Source organism: Pituophis catenifer, unplaced genomic scaffold (assembly GCF_029215685.1).
Source record: "Pituophis catenifer annectens isolate HBS135680 unplaced genomic scaffold, rPitCat1.0.hap2 SCAF_6, whole genome shotgun sequence".
Lineage (NCBI taxonomy): Eukaryota > Metazoa > Chordata > Lepidosauria > Squamata > Colubridae > Pituophis > Pituophis catenifer.
The window spans coordinates 100,594,597-100,609,113 of record NW_027256886.1 but is presented as its reverse complement, the minus strand read 5'-3'; the positions used below and the strand labels follow the sequence as shown (position 1 = coordinate 100,609,113).

The 14,517-nt window shown below is 51.1% G+C and overlaps 1 protein-coding gene across 1 annotated transcript; it reads right to left on the bottom strand.

Moving 5' to 3' along the window:
* Positions 1–6,849: 6,849 nt before the first annotated feature.
* SLC18A3 (solute carrier family 18 member A3) lies at positions 6,850–8,445 on the bottom strand. The gene has a single exon (XM_070946121.1). The coding sequence runs from the start codon at positions 8,443–8,445 to the stop codon at positions 6,850–6,852; it is 1,596 nt and encodes a 531-aa protein (XP_070802222.1).
* Positions 8,446–14,517: the final 6,072 nt, after the last annotated feature.

Here is a 14,517-nt window from a genome sequence, read left to right as displayed (position 1 = left end):
GGAGGGAAGGCGGAGGAGCTGGGAAAGTGGCCCCCTCCTTCCCTGGCACCCAGCGCCCAGATGCCCCCGCTTCCCCCAAGCATTTCTTTGCCTACCTGATTTCCAGCTCCGTCGTGTTTCTCGCCCTGTGTGTAGGGAAAGAAAAGTTTTGGGACTAAAAAAAGAAAAAGCGCAATCCATCAATTCCAACTTCGCGAGATCCCCCTCCCCCCCCACAAGTTGGAATTGATTGATTGAACTTTATTTATTTATTTTTTTGTCCCACAAACTTTCCTTTGCCTGCACCCGGCGGCGAGAAACGCGACGGACCTGGAAGTCAAGTAGGTGAAGAAGGGCGTGTGGGAAGCGAGGGCCTCTGGGCGCCAGGCGCTGAAACGGGCCCGTCCCTTTCCAGCAGCCGCCCAGGCCCACCGGCACTTAAACGCGGCGGCGTTCCACCTCTGCCCGGGAATTAGCTACCGGTGGTACCAAAGCGGTGCGATCCCAGCGCTGGTCTTAAGCTGACAGACGCTGCCTTGAGCGGTACTTTCCGGGGAAAGGTGAGCTTCGGAGAGCGCGGCGCACCCATCCTGCCCCTTCCACGCTCACGGCCCCCCTTTATTTGGCAGTGGAAACGCCGGAGGCCATTGCCCATCCGAAACTATTTCAGGGTTTGCTCCCGGTTTCCGCCTCCTGGTCTCCGCAAGCGCGGCTCTTGAGTCAGATCCCCCCCCCCACAAGCGCGGCCCTTTTAAACGGGGAAGAGAGAAGGAGGCGCTCCCGCGTTCAGCTGGAAGCTTTGGACTTGCCCGACCAGCAGCCGAGCGGATTCCAAACCCCACAGGCCGGAAGAAGGGAAAAGCCCCCCCCCTTTTCAGGTCCCCATCGGGCCGGCTTGGCCAAAAGCCACCTCCCGGTCTCGCAGCCAGTTCCTCCCGAAGTTTCAAGGGCCGCCACGCAGCGAGACCCCCGCCCCCCCCCCCGCTTGCTGTGGCCCTGCTCTTTCCTCCTTCGGCGCCCTTTGGCCTCCAGACCGGCCGTCCAGGCCCCCCTTTCTCTTCGGCTCTTAAGGACCTAAAAGAGAGCTACCAAGACCAGACAAAACGCCTCCGAAGCCACCCAAGGCTTCCCCCTGGCCATCTGGAAAGGTTCCTCTTTCTTCATCCCCCCCCCCCGACTCTGACCGACGGAGAGAAAAGGCCGCCTAGCCAGCTTTTCCAACAGCCCCTTTCCAGGGGTTGCTCTCTCTGTTCCCACGACCGAATTAACTCGAGTGCACCTGCACTCCTCATCGGATCCGAGCGGGCTGGCTGCTTGCCACAAGCAGAATTGCATCCCGGTCCCCAAAGCGCCCTCTAAGCAAACGGGACCCTGAAACCGGCTTCTTCGCGGGTGGCGCGGACGGAGCCGCCGACTCTTTCCCTGGCCGGGAGAGCTGGCCGGGCGGGCTCTTACCTGGAAGTGGCGCCCCCGTGGAGCCGGCGCAGACGCTGTCGCCCAGGGAAGAAGCCGTTCAAGCGGCGCTGTCCATGGTGCGTCCGGCGGAGCTCACCTGCCTTCCTCGGCTGCCGGGCTCCCGTTCCGCGCCTTCCTCTTCGTTAGCCCGGTACGGGCGAGGAGGTAGAGCCGGTAAAGGCAGAGCCCGGCGTCTGCCCGCCTCCCCGTCACGGACCGGCTCTTCACCGCGCCAGAGCGCAACGTCGGCGGCTCCGCAACTCCCCAAACTTCTTGGCCAGGCAGGCAGGGAAAGGGGGCTCGGTCGTCCCGGCTAAAGGAGGGGCGCGCCGCCCGGGCATCGCTCTTTCCCCCCGGCGACCAACTTGGCAAAAGCGGGCAGGAGTCCCCCCAGGCGCTCCGCGCTCTCCTACCGTTTGGCTCTTGGAAGGAAGCCGGGAGAAGCGAAACCTGTCCGGCGAAGCGAGTCGTTGCGTGGGCTCCTCAAAAACAAGCCCCCCTCCCGACCCTGGAATTTACTCCGCGGTAAGGGAGGCTCCGGGCGGCAGCTTGAAGTGTGCCGTGTCTTTGGTGGTGCGGGAGAAGGAGATGGCAGGGCGGCCCATCTTCAACCTGGCGCTCTCGGAAGGTGTGGCTGGACTACAACTCCCGCCAGCGCCATTTGGAGGTTATAGGTTAAGTCGCTTGAAGGGGAGGAAGCCAGCGGGGGAGAGGCTGGAGGAGTCCACTCAGATTAACACCCCCGGTCTCGCCTCTTTTTCCTTCCACCTTCCTGTGCCGTACCTACATTTAAAGTCCTTCGTGGTCTCTGCCAACCAGAAGGTGTGCCTGCTGGAGTTTTGCCAGCCTTTGCTTGGGTCAGTCAAGAGAGTGGGCACCGTGAATGGAATCTTCTAGATTGGCCCCTCCAGCCAGCCTTCATTAGCGCCTGGCTGACCCGAGGCTCATTGTCCCTTGGGTTGGGGGCTCAACCTCTCCAGACCAATGATAGGGTGGGCTTTTTCCCTCCCCGCTCCAGGAGGGGATGACCCCACCTTCCCACACCCCAAAGACACACCTCTAGTCCGTACTCCTTTCTCAAAGCGGGGGGGGGGGGGGTGCTGGTAAAGACCCCACTTTCATTTTTTGGCCAGGCTAAGACTTTGCTGGATTAATAAGGAGGGAGGTGTAGATTAAACTCTCAGGTGAAAAGGAGGCCGGTCAGATCATGGGAGTTGCCTCCCTGCTTTGATGCAGAGGAGACAGGGCCTGTGTGTCTTTCCTCACAGGAACAACCTTCCTTTGCAAAGCTCATGGTGCAGAGTCACCTAGGTGTGGGGGACAGGAGAGACTTCTAAATAGTCGAGGATTCTCTAATGAACAACTGGGGAAGAGAGGGCAGAGGAGGGAAAAGAAACCTTCCCACAACACCATTCACCTGTTTACCTGTATCAAACTCACTAAGCTTAGCTGGTTGTGCGAATGAGGCCCAGGTTTTTCGGTTCATAAATGACCCAGTGAAGGGGTCGTGTGAATGCAGCAACTGAATCTTCAAGTCCATCCACAATCCAGTAGTTTAAGAAAACAAGAAAAAGTGACCTGTTTGGAAGAAGGAAGGAAGGAAAGGAGGGAGGGAGGGAGGAAGGAAGGGAGGGAGGGAGGGAGGGAGGGAGGGAGGTCCTTTGGCCCTGTTATAATAGGCCATTCAGAACAATGCCTGTTAAAGGAATCTTTGTTGACTGGGGTGATCCTTCAAGTTTTTTTTAATTTCTGCTTCATCAACAGGAATCAAAACGGGTCCCACTTTATGTAGAGAGAAAAATTAGCCCTGCAGTCTGCACCAGGCATGGTGTGTGTGTGTGTGTGTGTGTGTGTGTGTATGTCACGATGGGAGGAAGTTTGTTGATCTGCAAAGCTGCCCCCAGACTGCTCCCAATTTTTCTCAAACAGAACTAGTTCTTGGATTTGCAATCCATGGTTTTCAGGTGGGCCTTTTCAGGACCTGGATGTCGAACGAATAAGCCTTGCTTGTTCTCTTGACTAATGCCCAAGTCAATTTCAAGATGGCAGCAGTCATTCCTGCCTCTGCCACCCTATTCCTTCAACCCATCTCTCCAGCCTTCCTATATCAGCCCACAAGCATTTCTTTCCTCTCCTCTCCTGGCTGCCAAGAGAATCTTGCATCCGGAAGCGTCTTGCTCTCCCTTCCATAAGGAAGAAGACGGCGGCTGTCATGTTATAAGGACATCAGAACCAGGGTAGGAAGCGAAGGCATTTGCCAAACCCATCTGGGCTGCTGGATCCCTTGGGCCAGGCTCCTCCAGGCACGACTCTTCGGTTGCAGTCTGGTGGATTTGCACAGGACGCACTTCTGACTAAGGGGGGGGGGGGATAAGCACCGCAGTGTGGATTGAAGTGGAAAATTAGAACAATGAAGAATAAACTTAGTTCTCTTCCTTGCCATTTTTTCTTTTCTGTTTCTTTCCCTTCCTTTCGTCCATCTTCCATCTTCTCTTCCACCGCGCTCTCTCTCTCTTTCTCTCCCCAACAGTCCTCCCTCCCTCCCTCCCTCCCTTTCTTCCATTTTTCCTCCTTCCCATTTTCTTTTCCTTCCTTCCTTCCTTCCTTCCTTCCTTCCTTCCTTCCTTCCTTCCTTCCTTCCTTCCCTCCCCCCTCCCTCCCTCCCTCCTTCTTTCTTTCATTTCTCCCTCCTCCCTCCCTCCTTTTTTTGGGCAGAATATTCAGAAGACATCTCTTCAATGAAATAACACGCCTACTTTTCCAGTTCTGTTGCAATTCGTCACCCTTCGAATTTAATGGCAAAGTCAATTTAAAAAAGAAAGAAAAGCGAAGTGCAGCCCCAACACCTGGTTAGACCCGTTCGCCTCACCGGGAGGCAGGTGGGAGAAACCAGAATAGGAACGAGATACGATCCGAGACGAAGTTTTTCAATTTCCTGGGCTTGAACCAGCGAGGTCTGTAAACGAAATCCGGGGCTGCTTCGGAGGATTTCGCGGATTTCACCGACTGGCTTTTACCTCCGAGGAGACACAGCCAAGCTGCGGAGGAAAAGAAAACGCTCGAAGCTCTGAGATCAAAGCGGGCGAAAATAATGTCCAGAAATGCGGGGGGTCAGCCCTGCAGAGTCCCGCGGGGAGAAGCCCGGCTGAGGTCCTTCAGGCAGGTGGGCAGGTGGCCGATCTTGAACTCGCTCGCTGCGATGGATGGGAGCCTGCTCCCTCTTCTCTGAGGCCCTCCGTGAAACGGAGAAGATTAAAAAGAAGAAGGAAAAATAAACCAGAAACGGTCTTGGAAACGCTCCGGTCAGAGGCAGACAACTGTGGGGAAGTTAAGGAATCCTGGATCACGGTCCCCTAAAATCCACAGCTTCGGGCTGATAGAACTCGAGGTTCCCCAAACTAGCTGGGGGGGGAGGCGAATCAGGACGTGGCCACGCATACTCTGTCGTGCGAAAAAGGGATGAAAGTGTGAAAAAGCAAGCAAGGCGTTTTGCGCAGCCCTTGGGGAGTAGCATGAAATGGACAGGCCACGCGGTGCAGTTGAGCAGGTTGATGGAAGGCTGGGGCTTTGGGGAAGAAAATAGATCGGGGAGGCCTTTGGTTAGCCTGGAAATCAGAGGACGGTTTGCAACCATCCTACACAAATAGCACAAAGCACAAAGCGCGGGATCCTAAAGGGATTATAAAATACTCACCGTATATCAAGGATCCTACAGGAAGTTACTCAGAAGTAACTAAAGCTTCCATCTAACAAGTAGCTGTCTAAACTTTGGGGAACTAAACGAGGGAAATCACAGACCTGCATTCTACACATAGTTTGTGAACGTAACTGAATCTGTCTAAAGGGGTGTGGCAGCGACCTATTAGAAACAATTCTTGAAAAATTCTACTGCCTTCCAATCATGATTAAAACAAATAAACAAACAAATGAATAAATAGAAAACCCCAAACGGAGCTGATCTTAAGAGAGACTCATTCCAAACCAAAATAAAAACTAAGCCAGGATGAGCCAACTCAGTTAAAATATTTGTAAGAAGAGCAGATTTCATGCTTGGGATTTGTTTATTAATGACAGTGGATTTTTTTTAAAATTATCTTTTATTGGTGTGTGTGTGCACGTGTGTGTGTGTGTGTCCCTTTAGCTTTTTTTTCTGGGAAGGATTATATTATTGTATCTGTTGTTTCAGAAATAATTCATTAACTAGCTGGATATCCCAAAATGCTGATCCCGCCCCCCCCCCCCCCAGGAATGGACATAAAAGTGCTAAGAAGCTACCTGCCTGCTATTTGCAACTGGAAGTTATAGATTTTTAAAAAACTTAAACATTAAGTTGTTGAGTGATCAAAGTAGACTGAAATTGTTGATCTTACACAGTTTTCCGGGAAAATACTCAGCGTATACAGTAGGCAGAGGGATGACTTCTGGGTAGATACTCAGATTTGACTTTCATCTGTATATTTTCTTTGTGTATTTAGGATTCATCTTAACGTGCACACAATAAAACCAAGACAAATATTCCCTGGAACGTTATTTATTCACACCCATATGAATGTAACAGTTTCAGTCTAAAACATAGTATGGCATATTTCATTGACGAGTAGCAGCACAATAGGAAATAAATAAATGAATAAATAAATAAATAAAAATAAAAAAGAGGTTACCATTTTGTCTTGTTTTTTTCTCCTCCAGGAGGAAAAAAATAACATAACATAATTTCCACTGCTGGCATTAAAACGTGAATCCGATGGAAAAATTCCAGGTAGAGATCTGTCTATAAATGTACAATATTTACGGAGACCCTGGATGTGTATTTTTGAAGCATCTGGTAAAGGTGAAGCTGGTTCACACAGGCATAACTGCAATATCTCTAGTGAGAAGATGCCCAGATCTAATGTCCCAGACAGAACACTCAGATCATGTCACACATGCACAGCAGACATGGGAGGAACAGGGCATGTGCAACTCGTGGCTTCCGGCTTAACTATATTTTAATCAAGTATAGATAAAGTGTGGCTTTGGAACTGGGAATAAAAACAAAGAAAAATGAAACCAACCAAACCGATGCATCAAAGGATACATACATGCATGTGTGAACCAGTCTTAAGTCACACACAACACTGCTGCCCCCAAACCTTTGGCAGAACCGCAGAAAGCATGGGAGGTCTACATTTCTTGTAACAAGAAAGGACCAATACATCTATGCAATTATGCTATTTGGGGATAGACAGTTTTAATCTCAATAGACTGGTTTAAGTCCTAACTTGAGACGGAGATGGGGGGGGGGAGAGAGAGAGAGAGAGAGAGAGAGGAAGAAGACTGTCATATTTAGAGAAAGGTTAATGTGTAGCACATTGGAGATATGGAGACAATAGCTGAGACACTGTCCCTCTTCCAACTGGACCTTCTAGCCAAGCCCTAAGTATAGTCGTAGTCTGAGGAATCATCCTCAAAAGCCCCTTTAGAGTCTCTTTGATAAGGATCTACACTATTCTCTTCAAAATCCCCCACCGGGTGGAGGTTTCTACCCTTGGCTTTGCGTTCTTCCATCTTGATGGTATCATAGAGTCCTTTGGGCTCCTCGTCAAGAAGGATGTTCCTCTCCGAGTGGGAGGGCTTCATCTGGCAAATGTTTTTGAGAGCCAGCAGGACTGGGGAATAGAGGACATTGACCAGGCCCATGCCCAAGCTGAGTTGGGTGAAGCCAAAAGAGTGGACAATCTCTCCGGCCACGATGGGCCCCAGGGCGTAGGCCACGGAATAGGAGATGTCGGCGATGGCATAGACGCTGCCGTAGACGGACGCATGGCGCACATCGACCAAGAAGGCGAGGGTGGGGAGAAGGGCCGTGTCCACCAGGGCAATGCCGAAGCAGATGCCACACAAGGGAACCATCAGTTGTCCAAAGTTCCGGCAAGCAGGCACCACGCAGGAGCTGGCCCCGATGATGACCATGCCCAGCGCCCCGTAAAACCACTGCAGGTGGGGATACTTGTCCGCCAGTTTGATGGTGATGAAGACGCCCAGGATGTGGGGGAAGAAGGCCGGCAGCCACGCCAGCCCCATCTCCCACTCGCTGGCCTTCATGGTGCTGTTCATCCAGACGGCGATGGTGGGCTCCAGGAAGGCCAAGGGCACGTTGCAGGTGGTGAGGGCCCCGGCCACCACCGCGATGTAGGGGTCGACCATGAGCCGGTGGATGGGGGTGCCCACCGGCATGTTCTCCCGGGCCCTGCGGGCGAAGGGCTTGAGGGCCACCAGCAGCAGCAGGGCGTCCAGGAGGGAGACGAAGGCCAGCACCAGGAAGGGCGTCTGCTTGCGGGCGAAGCGGTAGAGGATGCCGCCGAAGGGGGGCGCCACCAGGCTGCCGAAGGAGATGAAGGCCAGCGCCAGGCCCAGGGCGCGCGTGCGCTCCGACTCCTCCGTGTACTTGTCCGCGATGAGGGCCACCCCGGAGGTGTCGGCGAAGGCCGAGCCCAGCCCCTGCAGGCTGCGCGCCACGAAGAGCGTGGCGTAGTTCTCGGCGAAGGCGAAGATGAGCGTGGAGAGGAACATGACCAGCAGCCCGATCAGCAGCGGCAGGACGTAGCCCACGCGGTCGATGAAGGTGCCGCTCAGCGGGTTGACCAGCAGCTGCAGGAGCGCCTTGGAGGCGAAGAGCACCCCGATCTTCAGGTCCCGGTTGTCGGGCGGCGGCGGCGGCGGCGGCAGCAGCAGCCCGGCGCTCTGGGTGGCGTTGCCGGCGCCGCTGCTGTTGCCGTCCGGGCTCTGCCGGGCCGACGGCGCCTCCGCGCCGCCCATGGTGGCCAGGTAGTGCGGGATGATGGGCACGATGACCATGTAGAGCATGTTGTCCAGCAGCAGCGCCACGCAGACGATGGCCAGCAGGAGGCGCCGCTGGCGGTGAGCCTCCTGCAGGGCGCTGCCCAGAGCCTTGGCCCGCAGCCCCACCGCCTCCGACAGCTGCTCCACCGCCCGGCGGGCACCCACCGAGGCGCCGGCCGCCTCCTGCATCCTGCCGCCTGCGACTGCCGGGCCGGGGACGCTAGAGGGGCATGGAGGGCGGGCGCGCCGCGAGCTTCTTGGTCCCGCTTGCCCGGCCGTCCAGCCCGCGCCGCCCGCACCTCTCGCCGCCTTTCCCGGGCTGTGCAGAAGTGCTGCGCCTCTCCTCCTTCGCCGCGCTTTGGGCGCGTCCCCACTGCGCTCCTGTAGGGCGCTTCCCTCCCCGCCTGCCCGCCTGCCTGCCTTCCTTCTCGGCTCCAGGTGGATCTCGGGGCCGCGCGGTCTCCCCCTCTCCGTCTGTCCCGGCTCGGCTCCGGCGTGCGTGGCGGGCTGCCTCTGGATCGCCTTCTCGGCCGCCCTGAGCCTCGCTCTCTCCGGTGGGGCTCCGCTAGCCGGCGGGCGAGGGCAAGCGAGGGGGGCTGCCCATCAATCGGGCCGGCGGCGCGAGGTTGGCAGCCCGCCTCTCTTGCCTTGCCGGGTCGGTTCAGAGGAGCGCGGCTGGCCGGGATCCTCCTGTCCGCAGCAGCGCTCAGGCTGGCTTGGACGGAGCGCCCCGAGGCGCAGCCTGCGCGGCTGGGGAAAAGCTGCCTCTCGCTGCCATCGGCGCGGGGGAAAGTTGCGGGCTCTTCTCCTTTTCCCCTCCGTCCCTCCCCACGCGGGCTGGCTCCCCTCCTCCTCCCCCCCTTCGATGACGCAGAACGAAGCCCCCTCCCGAGCGGTCGCTGGCCCGGCTGCCTCTCATTCGGCTAATTTAACACATGGAGGACTCGGAGCCAATGGCTGCCTCCAAGGAGCCCCCGGGGGCCAGCGGGCGGGCGAGGCCGCACCTGGAGTCTGGAGCGGCTGGGCTGAGCCGGCTGGCGGGACACGGCTGGGCTTGAGAAAGCCGGGCAATCTGGAAAGGTGTAAGATGGAGACGGAAGTCCCTCGGTCCAGTTCCCCCCTTCCCAGTCTAGGAGGGCTGGCAGCCTGAGAGCGCAGGAGGCTGGGGAAGGGCCCACTGAAAGGAAGGAGCTCTTTCTATAAAGCCAAGAGTGAGGGGTCCTGGGGGGTCTTGGAGCCTGGTGGTTTCCTTGCAGACCTTTTCATGACCGAAACTACGGAACTAGCACTGATGATGCTACCTACTTTGGGTCATGAAACGTCTGCCAGAAAACCACCAGGCTCCAAGACCCCCCAGGACCCCTCATGTCAGCCCTGAGCTACAAATATTCTCCTTTAAAGAAAGGAAATGTCTCCTTCCGCTGCTGGCTGAGTTGAAGGGCTTCGCATCCAGCTGTGAACTGGCATACATAGAATCCTAGGGCTGGAAGGGAGCTTGGAGGTCTTCCAGTCCAACCCCCTTTTCAAGGCAGGAGCCTTGTACCATCCTGGTCAAATAGTTGTCCAGTCTCTTCTTGAAAACCTCCAGCGATGCAGCAGCCACAACTCTGGGAGAAGAGGCTGTTCTGTGGAGACTGTAGAGACTCTCCGTCATCCATGGTTGTCCCAAAGGTGCTTTTTCAGGAGGCAACTGGACTTTCTGGTTTTTCCTTTTGAAGACGTTTCGTTTCTCATCCAAGAAGCTTCTTCAACTCTGACAGAATAGTTCCATTGATTGATTGTTTTCACTGTCTCAGTGAGGGATCAGTTCTCATTGATTGTCCTCGTGTTCTCATGGGAAATTCCTCCTTATGTCCACTTGGATTCTGCTGCTATGCGGATGTCTCTCCTCTCCTGGTTCTCTTCCCAGTCCCTGCCCATCCCTTGAGGTCTCTCCAAGCCAAGGAGAGAGAAGGCCTAACTGATTTTAGATACCTCCAGGATCCCAGGAGACCCTACTTTAAACCCGGAATAGCTAAAAGTCACCAGAGGGCTTTCCGGGTTGGGGAAGAGGGAAGGAAGGGAATTGTCCTGAGGTCATGGCTGAAAAGAGAGGCTGGCTGATCTGGGATAAGTTGTGTCCTGGCTCAAAATTCAGTTTGAATTTGCTAACTGAAAGGAGGTGAGGACCCCAGTTTGAATAGCTTTTTAAGGGGAAACCTGAGAAAGTCACCAGAAGTGTGGAATTGATAGCAGCCTGCCTTAAATGGCAGCTGTGTCAGGAAGTGGTAGGTTTATGGCTTTCCTGGAAACCTCTAGAGACTCAGCTAATCCAGTGGAGCTCTTCTTCTGGTACCCTCATTGAACGAATGTTCCATTTGTGTGCTGGAGGCAGGGGTGGACTGTACAAACAACCACACTTTTCAAAAAAGCCCACCCTGTGCTACTGGATTGCTAGTTCCTTCCTGCTTTGTGCCTTTTGGATTTCATTTGCGGGGGGGGGGAGGGGGGAGGGGTGACACATGGCAAGGAGTGTCATTGGTTAGCTCAGATGGGTTGGCTGAACTTCATGGGTCATTGAGAAGCGTTTCAGATGTTGGGCATGCTCCACAGACAATCATAATCTGTCCCATTAAAGGAGTAGAGGTTTTCTGTTATACTACTTTAAGAAGCTAGTACATGAAAATTGTGGGTGCTCCATCACTGGAGGCTTTTAAGAAGACCCTGGACAACCACTTGTCTGGAATGGTGTAGTGTCTCCTGCTTGAGTAGGCTGTTGGACTAGAAGGCCTCTCCAAGGTACCTTCCAAAACTGTTATTCTATTATTCTGTCATTCTAAATGGATCATGACTAGGCTAGAGAGAAATTCCCTGACGATTGGCTCCAGCGTGAGTCCAAAAGCTCGGAAGACAAAACCTCTGGTCTCTGTGACCGACCCAGATTGGACCTTGCAATGTTATCGTGGGACACGTAGATTTGCTTTCATTCAGATCGTGACTGTTCCCTGTTCACATTATTTCAAGTTCCTTGAACAAATGCGAATCTCCTTGACGTTCCGAAAAGACAGGCACATACTACCGCGTTTTCCCCAAAATAAGACCCTGTCTTATATTTTTGTGAACCCTGAAATAAGCGCTTGGCCTTATTGCCATGAGCTCAAAAGCCCGATTGGGCTCATTATCAGGGGATGTCTTATTTTGGGGAAAACATGGTAGTAGTTGTAAGAGGAAATTTACTACATGGTCCTCTTGCAATGACTCCATTCAGTTTAAATCACCAGGGTGACTTAATTAACCAGGGTGAATAACTAAACCTCAACTAAATCTATCTGTTTATTCACGCGGTCTTTGATCCGATCCTGGAGATCTCATTTTGCATATTGAATAGTACAGATGGCAAGTTTGAGGACTGAGACTGAGGACATAATGAACTACAGAATTTGCAGCTCGGATGGGGTTGAACCAGAGAATAGTCTGGCCTGGATTTGAATGTTACTTCTGAGAATATGAATATTACATATCAATAATGCCTTTCTAGTAAATCTGTTAAACAGCAGTGCAAATAGCAGATATGAATAGTCATCTCCCAATTAAAGTACGGCTTTTTATTTTTTAAAATAGATGTTTAAGAGTGCTAGCAAGAAAAAAGAAAGCAGAAAATAAGAAAAGGGCCTTGGTAGTACAGTCGTCTAAAGCACCCTGTTATTAACACAGCTGCCTGCAATTACTGCAGGTTCGAATCTTACCAGGCTCAAGGTTGACTCAGCCTTCCATCCTTTCTAAGGTAGGTGAAATGAGGACCCAGTTTGTGGGGGCAATAAGCTGACTTTGTATAAATATACAAAAGTATGAAGGCTATTGCTTAGCGCATTGTAAGCCGCCCTGAGTCTCTGGAGAAGGGCGGCATATAAATCAAATTTTTTTTTAAAAAAAGTAAGTGAACACCACTTAATTTTACTTCTATTGCTTTTTATGATACAACTAAATACTTGGACTAATGATTCTTTTCAGGGTAGGGTCCTTTTTTATTGCAATTCTGTGGGGAAAAAGTCTACCAAAGACCTTAGAAGTTATTTATGAGGAAGGCTGAGTAACATTTCACTTTTATTCTCTTGTTGAATAAATCCAGCAAGAGTTTAGTGTTTCAAACTCTGCATAAACTGTTAGATTATGATCTTCTGGTTCTGGACTTTTCATATTTTTGGGGTATGGGTATTACACACTGTGTAACAGTCATCCGGCTGTCTCATTTATCTTTAATTCCAAATAAAAATAATCTACAATCTACAAAGCAAACCAATTAAAGAAGCCCGAAAATGTTCAAGTAAGTTTTAGATTGGAAGGTTCATTTTTCAGCTTTAAAAAAAGGGAAAAGCTAAGGCTGGACAATGGTTGAAAATTTTATTTCATGGTTTCGGTATTTTGCTAGTGAATAAATTAGAGTAAGAACACGTGATAAATCTGTTAGAAAAAAAAGGGCGAATGGGTTAATTCAGGGGAATACTTTGACAAATATTGTTACAATTAGTTGTGCTTGGCTACATTATATATGGTACCTTAGCACGGAGTCCAGGCCATCTTAATTTGCTCGCACAGGCATTCTGAGGAGGCCAAAAGGAAAAAAAATATAATTCCACTGTCAGCAGATATTGTCTGAGGTTTTAAAGCAAAATGTCTTAAGTAATTATGGTCAAATTCTGTTTTCGCAACAGGTGATTTGAGTGGCTCCATGGCTGTAGATCAACTTTACCAAATCAAACAACCAACCGATCATTTTGCATGTAAGTCAGCTCAATTAAGAGAGTCATCTGGTACAGTCCTTGCTTGAAAATCACTCGTTGGATTACAAGTTAAGGGACAGCAGAAATGTTCCAAGATGTTATTGACATCATTTTCATGAATCTATGCATTTCATACATATGCATTTTAAATAGCATTTAAATAACTTTAAAAAAAAAATAGAAAATTAGATGGCATATTTTGAAAACTAAAAAGGTGAGTGGAAGAGAATCTCTGTAGCTCAGAGTCTTTGAACTGTAGAGTCTTTGGTGCTCTCTGAGCTTGGTTGTTTTGATGCAGTCATTCCATTGCCGGAGTAGGTAACACCTTCAGAAGCATCAAAGATCTAATGAAACATCTGCATGGAAACTCAGAAAGCACAAAGGACTATAAAGGGTGAAGTCTGAATGATTAAAATTTAGGTTCTATCTTTGAAAAGTTTGCATTCAGTTACAACAGTGTATTAGTAAATTAAATGAATGAAATAAATATATGGACATTTAAAATTTAGTGCTCATCTTTGAGATGATGTGTGTGTGTGTGTGTGTGTGTGTGTGTGTGTGTTGTGTCTACCCAAACTACACCTTTGTTTAGTATCAGTTTTCTGTCTTTTGAAAATTGCATCCCCCCCTCCAATGTTTTATTGCTGGCTGTTTAAATTGGTGGTCTATATCTGCCTATTGGTATGTATGTATTATCTATCTATCTATTTATCTATCTATCTACCCACCCACCCACCCACCCATCCATCCATCCATCCATCCATATAATCTACCCAATCTTCCAGTTAAGAGAGAGCTGGGGAAAGGTCAACCTTCAAAAGGAACTGCATAAATTCTTTCTATTTCTGTGGAAACGTCAGTTGTGGATGAAGAAAAAAGAAAGAAAGAAAGAGGAAGTTTCCTCTTAATGAAGACCAAACAAGCTACGGACAGTACAGATAGTGCTTGACTTATGACCACAATTCAGCCCAAAATTTATATTTCTAAATGAGTTTTGTCCCATTTTATGACAATTCTCACCACCTTTGAATCCTGCAGTTCTTCAATTAGTCACATTGTTGTTAAGTGAATCTGGTTTTCCCATTGACTTTCCTTGTCAGGCGGTCACAAAAGAGGATCACGAGACCCCTGGACACGGCGACCATCCTAAGCATGAACCAGTTGCCAAGTAGCTGAATGTAAATCATGTGATTTACATGGGGATGCTGCAATGATCGTAAGTGTGAACAATGGTCGTAAGTCACTTTTTCCAGTGTCGTCGTCACTCCGAATGGTTGCTAAACAAACAGTGGTCAGTTGGTCTTCAGACAGAGGTGCCACCTCAGAAACGTTCATTCCTGAGTGGAAGCCACGAGCACCTGCCAAAGCGCGAGAGAGGCCCCCTTCCTGCTTGAGATGCACATCACGGCAGCGCTGGGCGGGAAGGGCCTCCTCTTGGCTCTGGCAGGACTGAGCGGTGGAGTCGCTGGCTCTGCTTTATTGCCATGCCGCACTAGCACCG

Coding starts and splice junctions, on each gene's coding strand:
- SLC18A3 (XM_070946121.1), bottom strand. CDS start 8,445: ATGCAGGAGGCGGCCGGCGCCTCGGTGGGTGCCCGCCGGGCGGTGGAG.